The 15,271-nt window shown below is 41.2% G+C and overlaps 1 protein-coding gene across 3 annotated transcripts in view; it reads right to left on the minus strand.

Moving 5' to 3' along the window:
* The window catches only part of LOC137377001 (tryptophan 5-hydroxylase 1), a 38,904-nt gene extending 23,844 nt beyond the window's left edge, over positions 1-15,060 (minus strand). The window contains exons 1-4 of one of the 3 annotated variants that reach the window (XM_068046100.1): positions 14,257-15,058; positions 7,509-7,646; positions 4,087-4,270; positions 3,567-3,596 (exon numbers count right to left, since the gene is read on the minus strand). In XM_068046100.1, the coding sequence (XP_067902201.1) occupies positions 3,567-3,596; positions 4,087-4,270; positions 7,509-7,646; positions 14,257-14,346 (442 nt within the window). In that variant the 5' untranslated portion in view covers positions 14,347-15,058. Of the gene's footprint in view, positions 1-3,566; positions 3,597-4,086; positions 4,271-7,508; positions 7,647-14,256 lie in introns of all 3 variants that reach the window. The other 2 variants (XM_068046102.1, XM_068046101.1) reach the window with 2 other exon arrangements.
* Positions 15,061-15,271: the final 211 nt, after the last annotated feature.

Below are 15,271 nucleotides of genomic sequence, written 5' to 3' on the forward strand. Positions count from 1 at the left end.
AGAGGCGTAATATTCTATATTTATACAGACTGGCACTGAATTACAAATAGGCAATATTTATATTTAAATAGAGACTGGCACAGGCATCAGTGGGTAATATTCAGTTCTTATATAAAGACAGGCAGATATCACAGGTAGTTTATAATCCAAATTTATATAGAGATAGACACTGATTAAAGTTGAGTAATATTCATATCTATTCCTACATTTTGTTATCCATTATAAACTTTACAGATAAATATATGAATACATTTTGCTATAATACTTTACGAACCCCAGCATAACCCTTATTCTAGTTCAAATCCTGCAACATTGTATTGGTTCCCCATCCCCCGGTGCATTGACTTCAAAATCCTAGTCTTCATCTTTATATCCCTTCATGATCTCACACCACCAACCTCTGCAGCCTCCACCAGCCCGACATCCCAGTTTGCTTCCTCCACTCTTCCAACTCTCCTGATCCTCCTTACTTACTCCTCCCTAATCTCAGTGGAAGATCATTTAACCAACTCCCCCCATACACTGGAATTACCGTTGTAAACACCTCTGCTTCACTACATCCCATACCTCCTCCAAAAGCCTCTTTGACTTTGTCTTTGGCTTTGCCTATTGTTCAAGTCTGATATTGAATGTTGGAGCACTTTTGGACATTTTACTACATTAAAAGGTATTGTATAAATTTAGATTCTTGACACTTTTTCCTGTAATATTTATAATTCTTATAATGTCACTTAGTAACTTTACTGTAATATTCTGAATTGAAATGCATGCATTTCTTTTCATTGAAAATGTTATTTGTGTGTGATATTTATATCCAAAAGTTACAAACTATAATATTCATCATTCCTATTAAAACCATTACCTGTAATTATCAAGACTTCTATTTAATGTAAGTTAGAATTTTCATTCAAATTTTCTGTAACATTTAGAATTTGTTTATAACTTCCCTAATAGTTATAATTTCTATTGGTACATTTATCTTGTAACATTTATAGTTTATATTCATACTATATAAAAAATGTTTATTTAAACATTTATTTGTGTCATGCTAGACCCCCACCTGCCAAAAATGAAGCATATTAATTTCGCCATATGGACATTAAATTTCAAGCTGTTGCTGAAGTGAAGAAAGGACTTGTTAAAAAGTCACCAGACCCTTGGCTGGAAAAACATTTTTGCATACCAACAGTCAGTGTTTGGAAGAACAAAGGGGCTATTCCCTGCTCCAATTTAACCCACAATGGACTTTGAGCACCAGGTATTGTGTGTAAGAAGAGGCATTCAAAGGTCAGCTAAAACCAGAGAATCCACAAACAGAAGTGGTCAGACCAGTAATTACATGACTAACCTACTTTGCAACCTGGGTTTTTCTGAATTGTACAAACAGTTTGAACTCAAGTGTGTCTGTTTGCACCTGGACTGAAATGACCTCCCATGGCTGGCTCGCCACAGCCTCTCCTATCTGCTTCCATCTTTTTCTCATGCAACTCCAAATCCACTGAAGACACATGAACCCCAAGAGAGAAAAGTCTCCTACAGCAAACTAGGTTTAAGAAGAATACTGGGCCCCAACGCAAAGCAAGATCTACCTACAATCAAGGACTCTACAGTGAGCTCGAAGATCCATAACAAAAGCCCTCTTCAAAGATTGCCTCAAACTTTTCCACTTTATTTCTTCTGCTCTGTTCTGTCCCCATCTGCATGTGTGTATCGCGTATGCATGCCAGCATGGGCGTGTCGTGTACCCATAGGCATTAACCAAATTAGAGTTTAAGTTTAAGTTTAATAAATTTCAACCATTCTTCTTTAAACCTAAGAAAACTTGTTTGTGCTGGTTTCTTTGCCCTATAATTGGAAAGCAGCAAACAAGAATTCACCAAGGGAGAGCTAAAAACACGGTGGGCTGAATTTTATCGGCCCCTCGCCACCACAGGTCACGGCATGGGGGCCAGTAAAAGACTGCAGGGAGAGGCCCGCCTCGACCCGTGACGTCAAGAAGGGCCCGCCGCATATTACTGCCAGCGGTGGGGCCTCGGTGCAGTGACCCCCCACCCCGCCATTGCCGCCAGACGGCGGGCCCTTCATCTCCATATTAAAATGAGGAGTAATGAAATTCAAATTAACCTACCTGCAGGCGGCGGCTGTCCCACTTCGATATTTCAGCCGTCGTTAATGCTCCGCCCCCTCTATTTAAATGAGACCCCGCGCGTAATATTGTGGGGGCTCCTCGGTGGCCACTGAATGCGGGCACCACGCTGAGTTTAAAGGGTGCTGCCACAGAGCGTACCGCCAAAATAAAATTCAGCTCAGTGTGTTTAAAATAAAACCCTATTACGGTAAGACCAAGTTTCTCCGCACAATGCCCTCACGGTGGCTGTGGTGGGGAAGAGACAGTTGCCCACCTCCTTCTGGAATGTGTCTTTGCAAAGCAGGTGTGGAAAGAGATGCAGTGGTTTTTGTCGAGGTTCATCCCAAGCAGCTCTGTAACACAGGAGTCTGTGCTCTACAGGCTGTTCCCAGGGACACACACCGAGATAAACATCAACTGCTGCTGGAGGATTATCAATTCGGTGAAAGACGCCCTTTGGTCTGCCCGAAACTTGCTGTTCTTCCAGAGCAAAGAGTTGTCCACAACCGAATGTTGCAGACTGGCACATTCCAAGGTCCAGGACTACGTGCTGAGGGACGCACTAAAGCTTGGGGCAGCCGCAGCAAAGGCTCAATGGGGAAAGACCACTGTGTAAGGTCCCCCCACCAAGCTGAACTGAGGGGCTGGATCCATGGAAAACCCCTCGAACTGTATCGGGAAAATTTTCGTTTGCTGTAAAATGTATATGGCATGAAAAATGAAATGGAAGGGTTGTGAGGCAACTCATTGAAGGAAACTGACCTCCTTTGCACTGTTTGTAATTTTTGACTTGGTGCTGTTTGGAACTGTTTTGTCATGTATTTTTTTACAGATTTTTATGAAGAAAGTATATTTTGGAAATAAAAAGAAAGTGAAGGTTGAGAGGGAACCCTAGACCCCTTTCTCACCTGGTTGTAACTTGTGTTCTTTTTATTATACATTTGCATAGAATAGTTATAAGTTGTCTTAATATATTTCCCCTGTAATATTTATAATTTATATTTATATATTACCCAGAATATATGGCATTTATACCTTTACCTACACTATATATAATTTCTATTTCAGTAACTTTACAATTCCTATTTGTACATGACCTCATATAATAACATGTCTGAATAGAAATTATAAATTGCAAGTTGTAAAATAAATTTATGAATTAAATTAATTAATAAAGTGAGAATCCTGAACCACAAAGATGATTGTGCTTTTTAACACTACCTCCCTATTGTCTCACCCATTATTATCACTGTCTACATTCAACCATTTCCTAGATTGTGTTATTGAATATTCTATCATATATTTTAGGCTGCAGAATGGTGTCCTGTCTTATACAATCAATCACTTCTTGTACTCATCATTTTTAATTACTTTTGACATTTATTTGATTAAATAGAGAGCACTTTGTGAAAGAAAATGAATGCCAGAGTATACATACCATTAAGAATAATGGAATAAATTTGTACATCTGTGTAACAAACAAAATGTTTAAACTATTTTAACTTCTAGATGCATTCAAACTATAAGGCTGTATTCTTGAAACTATTCTACAGATGTAGCATTGTCTTATTCAGATCATAGCTCACAATGGAATAATTACTGAAATATTTCTTGGTGCAAGCAACTCACACTGACACATTCAGCAGTACTGAGACAGTGGCACAGATAAAACATGGTGGCACACCCATAAGATCACACTGACACACTAATTGTGACACTCATTTACTCAATAATAGTGATCCAGCTACAGTGACAAACTGATTAGGGTATGCACTAACATTTACTGACTCTCAAATTGTCACGTACTAACACACCAAAAGCGACATGCAAGCACACTGACATACCGGCGGATATGCTCATTGCTAATAATGCAGATTAATATAACAGGCCCATTGAAATACTCAAAGACATTGTTTCAGCAACACCCGCTCACAGTGATACACTGACATGTTTCTTACCATCTCCCTGTGCATAGGAGTTGTCATGTGCGTTCAGAGTGACCACATTAACGTGGCTTTTCAGAATCTGGATGATTTCATTGAGTTGCTCTCTGTTACTGTCACAGTCCAAGAAGATCTCAAACTCAGAATTTCTCCGCTTGGACTTTCGAGACTCTATGTGAACCAGGTTCACATGTTTCTCCTGGAGAGTGAATAGTGACAACTCATGAAACTATGAGGTTTAAACAGAAAATGCTGAAAATGCAAAGCATGACTACCATCATTTGGAATGTTTTTTTTTTACCTCAAATATAATGTTGGGATTTGTCAAATTTAACTGTGAAATACTTCATGAAAGGACCTCAGGGCATATATTTTTCTTCAGCTAAAGTTTGATGAAAGAAAGCAGTTGCGATTAAACAAGTGAATACAGGACAGTGTTTGCCTTGCCTGAGCCCCGTGCAAAGGTTCGATCTAGGGACTAGATCCACTCGGGGCCTTTGATAGAGTCCTGCAACCAGGGCAATTGCCCAAACACTTTACCTAACAGGAAAGTACAGACCAGTGTCATGCACATCGCACCCACCACCCACCACCACCCCCACCCCCCCACCCACCAACCTGCCAAGAATGAGGCATATTAATTTTGTCATATGAACATTGATTTGAAAACTGTTGCTGAAGTGCAGAAAGGAATTGTTTTAAAAAATCACCAGGCCCTTGGCTGGAATGATATTTGCATATTACCAGACAGTGCTTGTGGAGACAAAGGGGTTACTTCCCTTATCCAATTTAACCCACAATGGACTTTGAGCACCAGACATTGAAGGTGAGGGAGCTCAAATTTCAGGATGACTGCTGGGATGGGCGAATCCACAAACCGACGTGGTCAGACCAGCTAGTCACACGACTAACCTGCTTGGCAACCTGGGTTTTCTGAGTTGTACAAACAGTTTGATCTCAGAGACTGCAGAATGATCCTGGACTGAAGAAGACCTCTCCTGTCTGTCTGCTCCCATCTCTTTCTCATACAACTCCAAATCCACTGAAGACAATGAACCCCAAGAGAGAAAAGTCTCCTACAGCGAACAAGGTTTAAGAAGAATACTGGGCCCCAACAAAAAGCAAGATCTACCTACAATAAGGACTCTACAGTGACCTCAAAGGTCCGTAACAAAAACCCTCTTCAGATATTGCCTCAAGCTTTTCCACTTTATTTTTCTTCTGCTCTTTTCTGTCTCTATCTGCATGTGTGTATCGCATATGCATGCTAGCATGGCTGCATCGTGTATCCATAGACGTTAACTGAATTAGAATTTGAGTTTGAGTCACCTACAAATGATGTAAACAAAGCAAAGATTAAATTGCAGTTCCTTTCTTCTTTAAACCTAAGAAAACCTCTTTGTGCTGGTTTATTTGCCTTATAATTGGAAAGCAATGAACAAGAATTCACCAAGGGGGAAGCGAAAAACACGTTGTGTTTAAAAATAAAACCCTATTACGGTAAGACCAGGTAAAGGCTGGGAAGGAACCCTAGACACCTTTCTCACCTGGTTGTAACAGCAGTAAAGAAGAAACACAGTTCACTAGGTTGAGCGCTCAGCCTGCCTGGACCAACCACAGCTTCGAATGGTCACTGGGACAGGATCAGCTCAGGGCCCTGACTAGGCAACTACATGGGTTGCAGAGCCCCAATGCTGCCCCTGGGTAAACCAGAGTGGAGTTTCTTCCATTTTTACTGCTTTGCAAAGTCATGCTCTGATCTTAAATGTCTTTAGGATTGTTAACTGCAAAAAGCACCATTTGTTAACAGAAAGAAAAACAGAAAATGCTCAACAGGTCTGGGCAGCATCTGTGGAGAGAGAAACTAGAGTTAATGTTTCAGATTGATGACCTTTCATCAGAACTCTGTTTCTTTCCCCACAGATACTGACTGACCTGCTGAGTGTTTCCAACATTTTCCGTTCTTATTTCTGTTTTGCAGTAGTTTATTGCTTTTACTATTTGTTAAATATTCATTAAGCATTTTAAATATTGCTCAAGGTCAATCGAGATGAACTCATGCACTTTTCGGCAGGGTGGAATAAATAGGAAAATTGTGTTAATGGCTAACACTGAGACTGTTTTATAAATGAAGAGAAAGATGTCAAATTTTAAAACAGCACCAACAGAACCAATGGCAGATTTAGGGAGAGTGCTGAGAATGTGAAAGCACCTCCTAATTAACCCGATTTAAACTGGCAGTCCCTACCTGACATGGACAGGCAAACTTTACAGCTGACAAGTCAGCGACTTTATTTACTAACTGTGCAATGTACTTAATTAATTTTTTTTTAAACTGTATGAATTAATAATTAAAGCTTAATCATTCATAAACACAGATCTTTTCCACATTTACAACCTGCTATTTATAATAGTTAGGTTGGGCCATTGTAACCAATAGAATTCAGGCCAAACTGGGAGCTGGGTCAGTAAGTGGGATGTAGTTGTAATGTTGCAGGCGCTTGCTGACTGAGATTTTGATCACACCATCTAATAGGCTTTGTGAAACTAGATTAACACTATTATTGGGACACTTAAACCTTTGTACACTCACTATGATATGTACATCCCCACTGAAGTTGGTTATGTACCAGTTTGGGTGACCAAGAATGTAAAAGCACCTTTATTATAGTTGGGATAATAAAAACAAGTAATGCTGGAAATACTCATGAAGTCTGGCAGCATCTGCGGAGAGAGAAGCAGAGTTAACATTTCAGACCTGAATTGTTAACTCTGCTTCTCCCGTCACAGATGCTGTCAGACCTGCTGAGTATTTCCAGCATCTCTTGTTTTTATTTCAGATTTCCAGCATCTGCAGTATTTTGCTTTTATTTTATTCTAGTTGGGTCCTGATGTGGGTTGTTTTCTTTCATTAATGCTAACAAATCACATAAAATGAAACTTTGAGGGGAATAAAGTAGCACGGAGCTATCAATTTGATTTGGTGTCATTATTTTCGACCATAAAAGGAACAATAACCTTTATTCCCAGAATAAGGAAAATATACCCCTTCGAAATTCAGGATGGCGGGAATAGAAAAGGAGGCAACCAAGAGTCATGGGGCTGATTGGTATTAATGATAATCTGTAGATTCCTAGAAAATGTGTAACCATATGAGTATATCTGGTGCTCCTAGTACCAGATGTGGGATCCCCAGACTCAAGGCTCTATGATCATATAGACCTGATATCTGAACAAGAGCTGGAAGTGGGAGTTACTGTGATACTACTTTAATGTTTCCAGGGATTATAGTCTGAGTGTATGGAACTGCTCAAGGAGCATGTTTGTGTAAGGTGCGTGTCCCAGGTGTGAATGTTAGTAACTGACTGATAGAAAGACAGAGATAGACTGTTGAATGTTTTCTCCTAGTTCGCTCCAAATGTGTGAAATTACATCACCTGGAAGAGTTTCAGTGCCTTCGCCAACCCTCCAACTTCATTTTTCAGTGAGAAGACCACAGCCACCCGGCCCCGCTCTACAGACACATTGCAATTCTCCTTATTCTCTTCAATTTTGCTGAAATTCGACTTATTGATCTGCCAGATTTAAACAGACAACAATAAAAATGAGACACTGACAGCAGCCTAGGTTGGGCTGTGCTAGGTACTGTATGACACAGCAGGCACACATGAAGGCTGGGACTCCACATCCAAGGTAGCTCTTATGGCCTTTATAGCTGCTGCAAAAGAATATAATTAATGATAAATAATAGAGCAGGTCTAAAGACATTAATTATAATTAATAGCTTAAGCAAGGTACTAACTAGATTCTAAAAGGGAGTCGAGATTTATTTTCTTTATTTTTAGTTCATGGATGGGCAGCTGAGATCTAGTGCTTGTAATTACTACACCATGTGGAAATTTCAGGATACTTCATGTGTTTTGAGGGACCAAGTGTGCAGGAAGTGTCTCCATCTGTTTGACCTCGAGGTGAGGGTTTCCAAGCTTGAGGGGTAACTGAAGTCACTGCAGAATATCAGGGAGGCTGAGGGTTTCCTGGATGATACGTTCCAAGAAGTGGCCACCCCACAGGAAGAAAGAGTTAGGATAGTAGATGGGTGGCCATCCAGAAGAGTAGGAAGAGACAGGTGTGTGCCACTCTCAAGCTTGTACTCAGCATTGCAGACTATTAGGAGTGACAGCACCTTGAAGACATGCAGTGCAGACCACGGCACCAATGGACAAGGCACCGCACATAGGGAAACAGCAAAGTATAGAAATGCAGTCATTAAAGGAGATGCCATAGTTAGGGGGACAGACAAGTATCTCTATAACCATCATCACAAGTCTCGCATGGTATGTTGCCTCCTTGGTGTCAGGGTAAAGGACATCATGGAGAGGGTACAGAATGTTCTGCAGGGAGAACGGGGTGAGCCAAAAGTTGTGGTATACGTCCGTACTCATGACATAGAGAGAGCAGATATTGAGGTCCTATGATCAGACTTTCAGGAGCTAGGAAGGAAGTTAAAAAGTCAAAGGTAGTAATCTCTGGATTTCTTCCAGTGCAACGTGCTAGCGAGAGTAGAAATAGGAATATTGTGAGGATCAATGCATGGTCTGAGGCATGGCTTCAGATTCTTGGAGCATTGGGACCAGTTCTGGGGCAGGAAGCATCTATTCAATAGGGACATGTTGCATCGCAACAGGACTGGGACCAATGTCCTCATGGAGAGGTTCACGTGTTGTTGAGGAGGCTTTAAAATAAATTGACAGGGGTGGGCACCACCATATAGAAGAAGAAAAGAGGAATGAGGTGCATAAAGGAGTATAAGTGTTGGACAGTACTAGGGAAGGAAGTAGCACCATATTAGATAGAAGCAAATTAAGAAGGTCTGTGAGAAATACAAAAACTGGTTTAGAATGCACACAAATGTACAAAGTGTCATGAATAAGGCTGTGAGCTAAAAGCGCAGCTAGCCATGTGAAAATATGTTGTGGCTTAAAATGGTGAGGTCTGGACACGTAATATTCATGGATACAAAGTGTTCAGAAAAGATATGGAAGGAAAAAAAGGAGGTGGGTGGCAGTACTGATTAGGGAAGACATTGTAGTGTTGTAAAGAGAGGATGTCCTTGAGGGGGCAAAGACAGAATCTATTTGGTTATAGCTGAGAAGCAAGAAAGGTTATGATCATGCTACTTGGAGTATTCTATAGGCCTCCAAATAGTGAGAGAGAGAGAAAGAGGAGCAAATTCACAGGGAAATCACAGAGATGTGCAAGAACTATAGAGTGGTGATACTGGGAGACTACTTACTCAAATATCAATTGAGATAATGTTAGAGTAAAGGGAAAGGAGGAGAGACGAAATTCTGAAATGTGTTCAGGAGAACTTCCTTAATCAGTATGTTCTGGATCCAATTAGGAAGGAGGCATTGCTGGATCTGGTGCTGGGGAATTAGGAGGGCCAAGTGGACCAAGTGTCTGTTGGGGAATACTTGGGAAGAGTGATCATCGTATCATAAGGTTTAGATTGGGGCAATGGAGAAGGGCAAGGGACAATCTAAAGTAGAACTTCTACATTGATGATCTATGATTTTCCAAAATTCCTTAGACTTGAGAACGTTCTCATCCTATTGGAAGTTGGCAAATGTTACACTGCTTTTCAAGAAAGGAGGGAGAGAGAAAACAGTGACCTACAGGCCAGTTGGCCTAACATCAGTCATTGGGCAAGTGCTACCATCTATTATTAAGGAAGTCTTAACAGTACACTTAGAAAAGTACAGTATAATTAGAACAAGTAAACATGGTTTTACTAAAGGGAAATCCTGTTTGACAAATTTATTAGAGTTTTTTTGAAGATGTAGCTAGTAGGGTAGATAAAGGGAAACCAGTAGATGTAGTATACCCGGATTACCAAAAGGCATTTGATAAAAGGTGCCACACAAAAGGTTAATGGGAAGATAAGGGCTCATTGAGTTGGGGGTAATATATTAGCATGGATAGAGGACTGGTTAATGGACAGGAAAGAAAGAGTGGGCATAAATGGGGCATTTTCAAGTTGGCAGGCAATGAATAGTGGAGTGCCGCAAGGATCAGTGCTCGGGCCTCAGCTACTTACAGTCTATATCAATTAATTAGATGAAAAGACAGAGTAATGTATCTAAGGTTTCTGATGATACAAAGGTAGATGGAAAGGCAAGCTGTGGGGAGGACACTGCAAAGCGATATAGAAAGGTTAAGTGAGTGGGCAACAAGATGGCAGATGGAGCATAATGTAGAGAAGTTTGAAATTATTTACTTTGGTCGTAAGAATAGAAAAGCAAAATATTTTTTAAAAGGTGTGAAACTTGTAAGTGTTGATGTTAAGAGACTTGAGAGTACTTGTACAGGGAACACAGCAAGTTAGCAAGCAGGTACAGCAAGTAATTACGAAGGCAAATGGCATGTTGGCCTTTATTACAAGGGATTGGAGTACAGGAATAAAGAAATCTTGCTATAATTGTACAATGTTTTGGTGAGACTACAACTGTGTGCAGTTTTGGTTTCCACATTTAGGAAATGAATTACTTGCATTGGAGGCAATACAGCGAAGGTTCACTAAATTGGTCTCTGGGATGACAGGATTGTATTGAGAGGCTGAGTAAATTGAGCCTACATTCTTTGGAATTTAGAAGAATCAGAGGCGATCTCATTGAAACATACAAGATTCTGAAGGGACTGGATAGGGTAGATGCTGAGAGATCGTTTATGCTTGTCGGGGAATCTAAAACAGGGGGGCACAGTCTCAGGACAAGGGGCCGATCACTTAGGACTGAGATGAGGAGAAATTACTTCACTCAAGGGTTGCAAATCTTTTGAATTCTCTACCCCAGAGGGTTGTAGATGCTCCATCATTGAATACATTTAAGGCTGGGATAGACAGATTTTTGGTCTCTCAGGGAATCAAGGGATATGGCGAATGGGCAGGAAAGCCTTTTGAGGAAGAGAATTCCAAAGACTCATGACCCTCTGAGAGAAAAAATTTCTCCTCATCTGTTTTCAATTTTTAAACAGTGACGCCTAGTTCTAGATTCTCCCACAAGAGGAAATATCCTTTCCACATCCACCCTGTCAAGACCCCTCAGGATTTCACATGTTTCAATCAAGTCGCCTTACTCTTCTAAATTCCAGCAGGTACAAGCCTAGCCTGTCCAACCTTTCCTCATAAGACAACCCGCCCATTTTCGGTATTAGTCTAGTAAACCTTCTCTGAACTGCTTCCAATGCATTTACATCGTTTCTTAAATGAGGAGATCAAGACTGTACACAGTACTCCAGATGTGGTCTCACCAATGCCATGTATAACTGAAGAATAACCTCCCTACATTTTTTTTCAATTCTCCTCTCAATAAACAACAACATTCTATTAGCTTTCTTAATTACTTGCTGTACCTGCATACTAACCTTTTGTGATTCATGCATTAGGACACCCAGATCCCTCTGCATCTCAGAGCTCTGCAATCTCTCACCATTTAGATAATATGCTTCTTTTTTATTCTTCCTGCCAAAATGGACAATTTCACATTTTCTCACATTATACTCCATTTACCAGGTCTTTGCCCACTGACTTAACCTATCTATATCCCTTTGTAGCCTTCTTATGTCCACTTCACAAGTTACTTTCCTACCTATCTTTGTGTCACCAGCAAATTTAGCAACCATACCTTCGGTCCCTTCATGCAAGTCATTTATATAAATTGTAAAAAGTTGAGGCCCCAGCACTGATCCCTGTGGCACACCACTCGTTACATCTTGTCAACCAGAAAATGACCCATTTATGCCTACTCTGTTTCCTATTAGTTAGCCAATCTTCTATCCATGCCAAAATGTTACCCCCTACACCATGAGCTTTTATTTTCCACAATAACCTTTGATGTGGCACCTTATCAAATGCCCTCTGGAAATCTAAATACAGTATATCTGCTGGTTCCCCTTTATCCACAGCACATGTTACTTCTTCACAGAACTCCAATAAATTGGTTAAACATGATTTCCCTTTCACAAAACCATGTTGACTCTGCCTGATTACGTTGAATTTTGCTAAGCTCTCACGTCCTTAATGATATTTTGAGCCGCAAGTTCCTGAAAGTGTTGAAGCGCGGGAAACTGGGCATCTGGGACCCGAGTCCCAGGACAAACAACTGTGCATCTCCTTAACCAGATTGAAGGATTGTGGAATTAATAGCACAAGGATTGAGAAGAAAGTGTAAATTAGAGTGGGATCAGGACCGGAGAGGGAAAGAAAGACTTGAAATAAGAGAGAAAAAGAGAAACAGAGGAAAAGTTCTTTTTTTTTAAATCCATTTTTAAATCTCCAACAATTAAAACATGAAGGAATGAGACTTCGCACTTATAATAATTAATTTTCAGTGCCAGAGAAGTTGACTAGCAGCAATTAATACTTATCAGGTGGCTAAAAGAATATTTAGACTGAAATGGACAGTATTTCTTTCTGGGGAAAGTTTAGTTCCTATCTACCATGCTAATACCAACAGTTCAATGTATTTCAAATGGTGAGGCAGACACTGAGCTACTGTTTTCTGAAAAGCTAAAGTGAAGCAGCACCTCCGATAGCAACCTTTGGGTTTCCGCCCTGCTTGAAGTTGCCGTAGCCTTTGCGCATAAATAACGGTGAGTGACACTATCCTCGCCGTTATTTTGACAGCAGATGAGGGCCCAGTATATTTGCACAATGATATTTGTTAAGATTAAGACTTTTTCGCTTTAGTTTCTAATCCATTAAACAACCCTTCCTCAATGCGTGTTACCTGTGAGTTTGGTTTGAACGACAACCATCCTCCAAATTTTCAAGCACGTTCCTAAGTGTCAGGTTTGTCCTGCAATCCTACTTAATTTGACAAGTGTTCAGCACAGGTCAGCTATGAATAGCTGGCTTTAGTTAATGCGCAATAAATAGGGCTCTAAACGTTGGATTAAAAAATCCTATCTCCAAATGGCATTGGCGAGAGGTTCCAGCCGCAGGAGATAGAAGACCAGAAGTGAGTTTGGAATATCAACAAAATCGTTGATATCACAAATGCATTTCTGCACCGGTTCACCGTTCGCCCATTGCCAGCTCTCCAATATATGTTTAACCAAGCGACCCACAGGCAAAGTAATCCCTATTGACTCTTAACTATCGCAACAGGGTGTAAACACAAACATCACAACCTGAATGGCAGTAACTAAACAATGTGGGAGAATCCTGTGACCTTCAAGTAAACGGGCAGTCTGAGACTGGGATTAAATTATACAAATCTCTGTTACGCATAGATCTAACACGTTAAATCCACCAGAACCACGGCGGCAATGGCATGGAATCTGAGATTGGTACAGATTTGGACGAATTCTTACTGGAAAATAATTATATAATCGGAGGGGCTACAGATTCCCCTTTTAGTTGTGTCTAAGTGTGTTGTGGGGATTCTCTCTGTTGGATGCTTCCGTTCTGAGAGGGTTCACGACACATATTATATCCCGAATCACGACTGCACCTGAAATAAAAGCAAAATACTGCGGATGCCGGAAATCTGAAATAAACACAGTGTTGGAAATACTCAGCAGATCTGACAGTATCTGTGGATAGAGAAACAGAATTCACGTTTCAGTTCTGTGACCTTTCATCAGAACTTCAGACCTGAAACGTTAACTCTGTTTCTCCCTTCACAGATGCTGCCTGACCTGCTGAGTATTTCCAGTACTTACTGTTTTTATTACTGCAGCACTTAAACCGTGCAACGACCCTTGTCCTGTTCCTTTAAAACTCCTCTCTACTATTTAAACAGGCATGTCCCTTCATTTTGGACTGACATGTTAAGAGTCTACTGGGGATTATCTCACCACAACGTTTCAAGACCATCGCAACCTGAAGAATTTTCAGTAGTTTTGCCAAACCCCGGACATTCTTCGTCTCAGATATAAGGATCAAATGAGTCTTGGGTTAGCATCAGAACAATTCTGAGATTTAACCTATTCCCAGAAGATTTATTTGTGGGGAGCCGGTGACGCATCTCTCCCCGACCGCCCGACCCTCCAATCCAGCGCACCCAGTCATTTTTTTTACCTTGGCTAACATCCCATAAAACAGTTTCAAATTCTTCCACCGTTCAAGTAATGGGATTGTGCTACAGGAAACAACACTGAAGCATTCGCAACAGTTCGACTAACCTCGTTATTCAGCTGCTTCTCGTCCAAACCGGAGTTCATGGATTCAAAGGATCGTCCTCTCCTGGGTCCCTCGTATCTGTTGGAGTACATGATGCCAAGATCCCAGCTGCTTTCTGTCCGTGCCAGGATGTGCCCCTGCCCAGTCCCTGCGCTCTGCTCTACTCAGTACTTGTACCCACTCTGCTGCTCTGCATGGGATTGTGCCCTATGGTACTGCCCTGTCTCCTGCGCTATGCCCTGCTCTACCTGGTATTGTACCCTGCGCTCTGCCTTCTCTGGTACTGGACCCAGTTACTCTGCCGCCTTCTACTCTCCTCCACAGTGCTGCGCTCTGCTATTTATACCCGACTGGGGAGCCAACACTAGACCGTCCCACCTCTCCAAATCCTCCTAATCTCCAAGGAAAGTTAGTCAAACGCAAACATGGAAATAAAAGGAGTCGCGTCATTACCTGAGCCCACCCCAGCTGGGAGCAATGTATTTGTGGACAGAGAGCACAGGGGCAGCTGGAGAGGCGGGGGCACCGAGAGGGAAGGGCTGCAAACAGTGGCTTATTGGGGGAAGGAGGACATGCGCAAGAACCAACGTCTGCATCTCATCCCTTCCTATTGAATTTACAATCTGAGGAAAAAATAACAAACTATTTTTACTGGATGACGTGGGAGCACAAAGTAAAAAGGCCGGAAAGCAAACAACGGAATCCGTGTCACTTGTTGCAATGAAAAGACAGAATGAGAAGCGGCTGAGAGTGCAGAGATTGTGCAGGTCACACTCTGCCGGTGCAGGTCATACACTGCTGACTCCACATACAAAGTAACTAAGCAGAACTTCAGGAACTGAGCAGTGTGATTTCAACATGATATCTTAAAATGATTAACAATTAGTTCACAGCACGTCACTTTAATGGTATGTTACTGATTACAAATGTCAATTCACTGGCAAGCTTTCGTTAAAATCTATTACCGTGTACCCAGTGTAAATAGGTGTAAATATGGCTGTGCAAATTCATCTCCAT

Source organism: Heterodontus francisci, chromosome 14 (assembly GCF_036365525.1).
Source record: "Heterodontus francisci isolate sHetFra1 chromosome 14, sHetFra1.hap1, whole genome shotgun sequence".
In the NCBI taxonomy this organism is placed as follows: Eukaryota; Metazoa; Chordata; class Chondrichthyes; order Heterodontiformes; family Heterodontidae; genus Heterodontus; species Heterodontus francisci.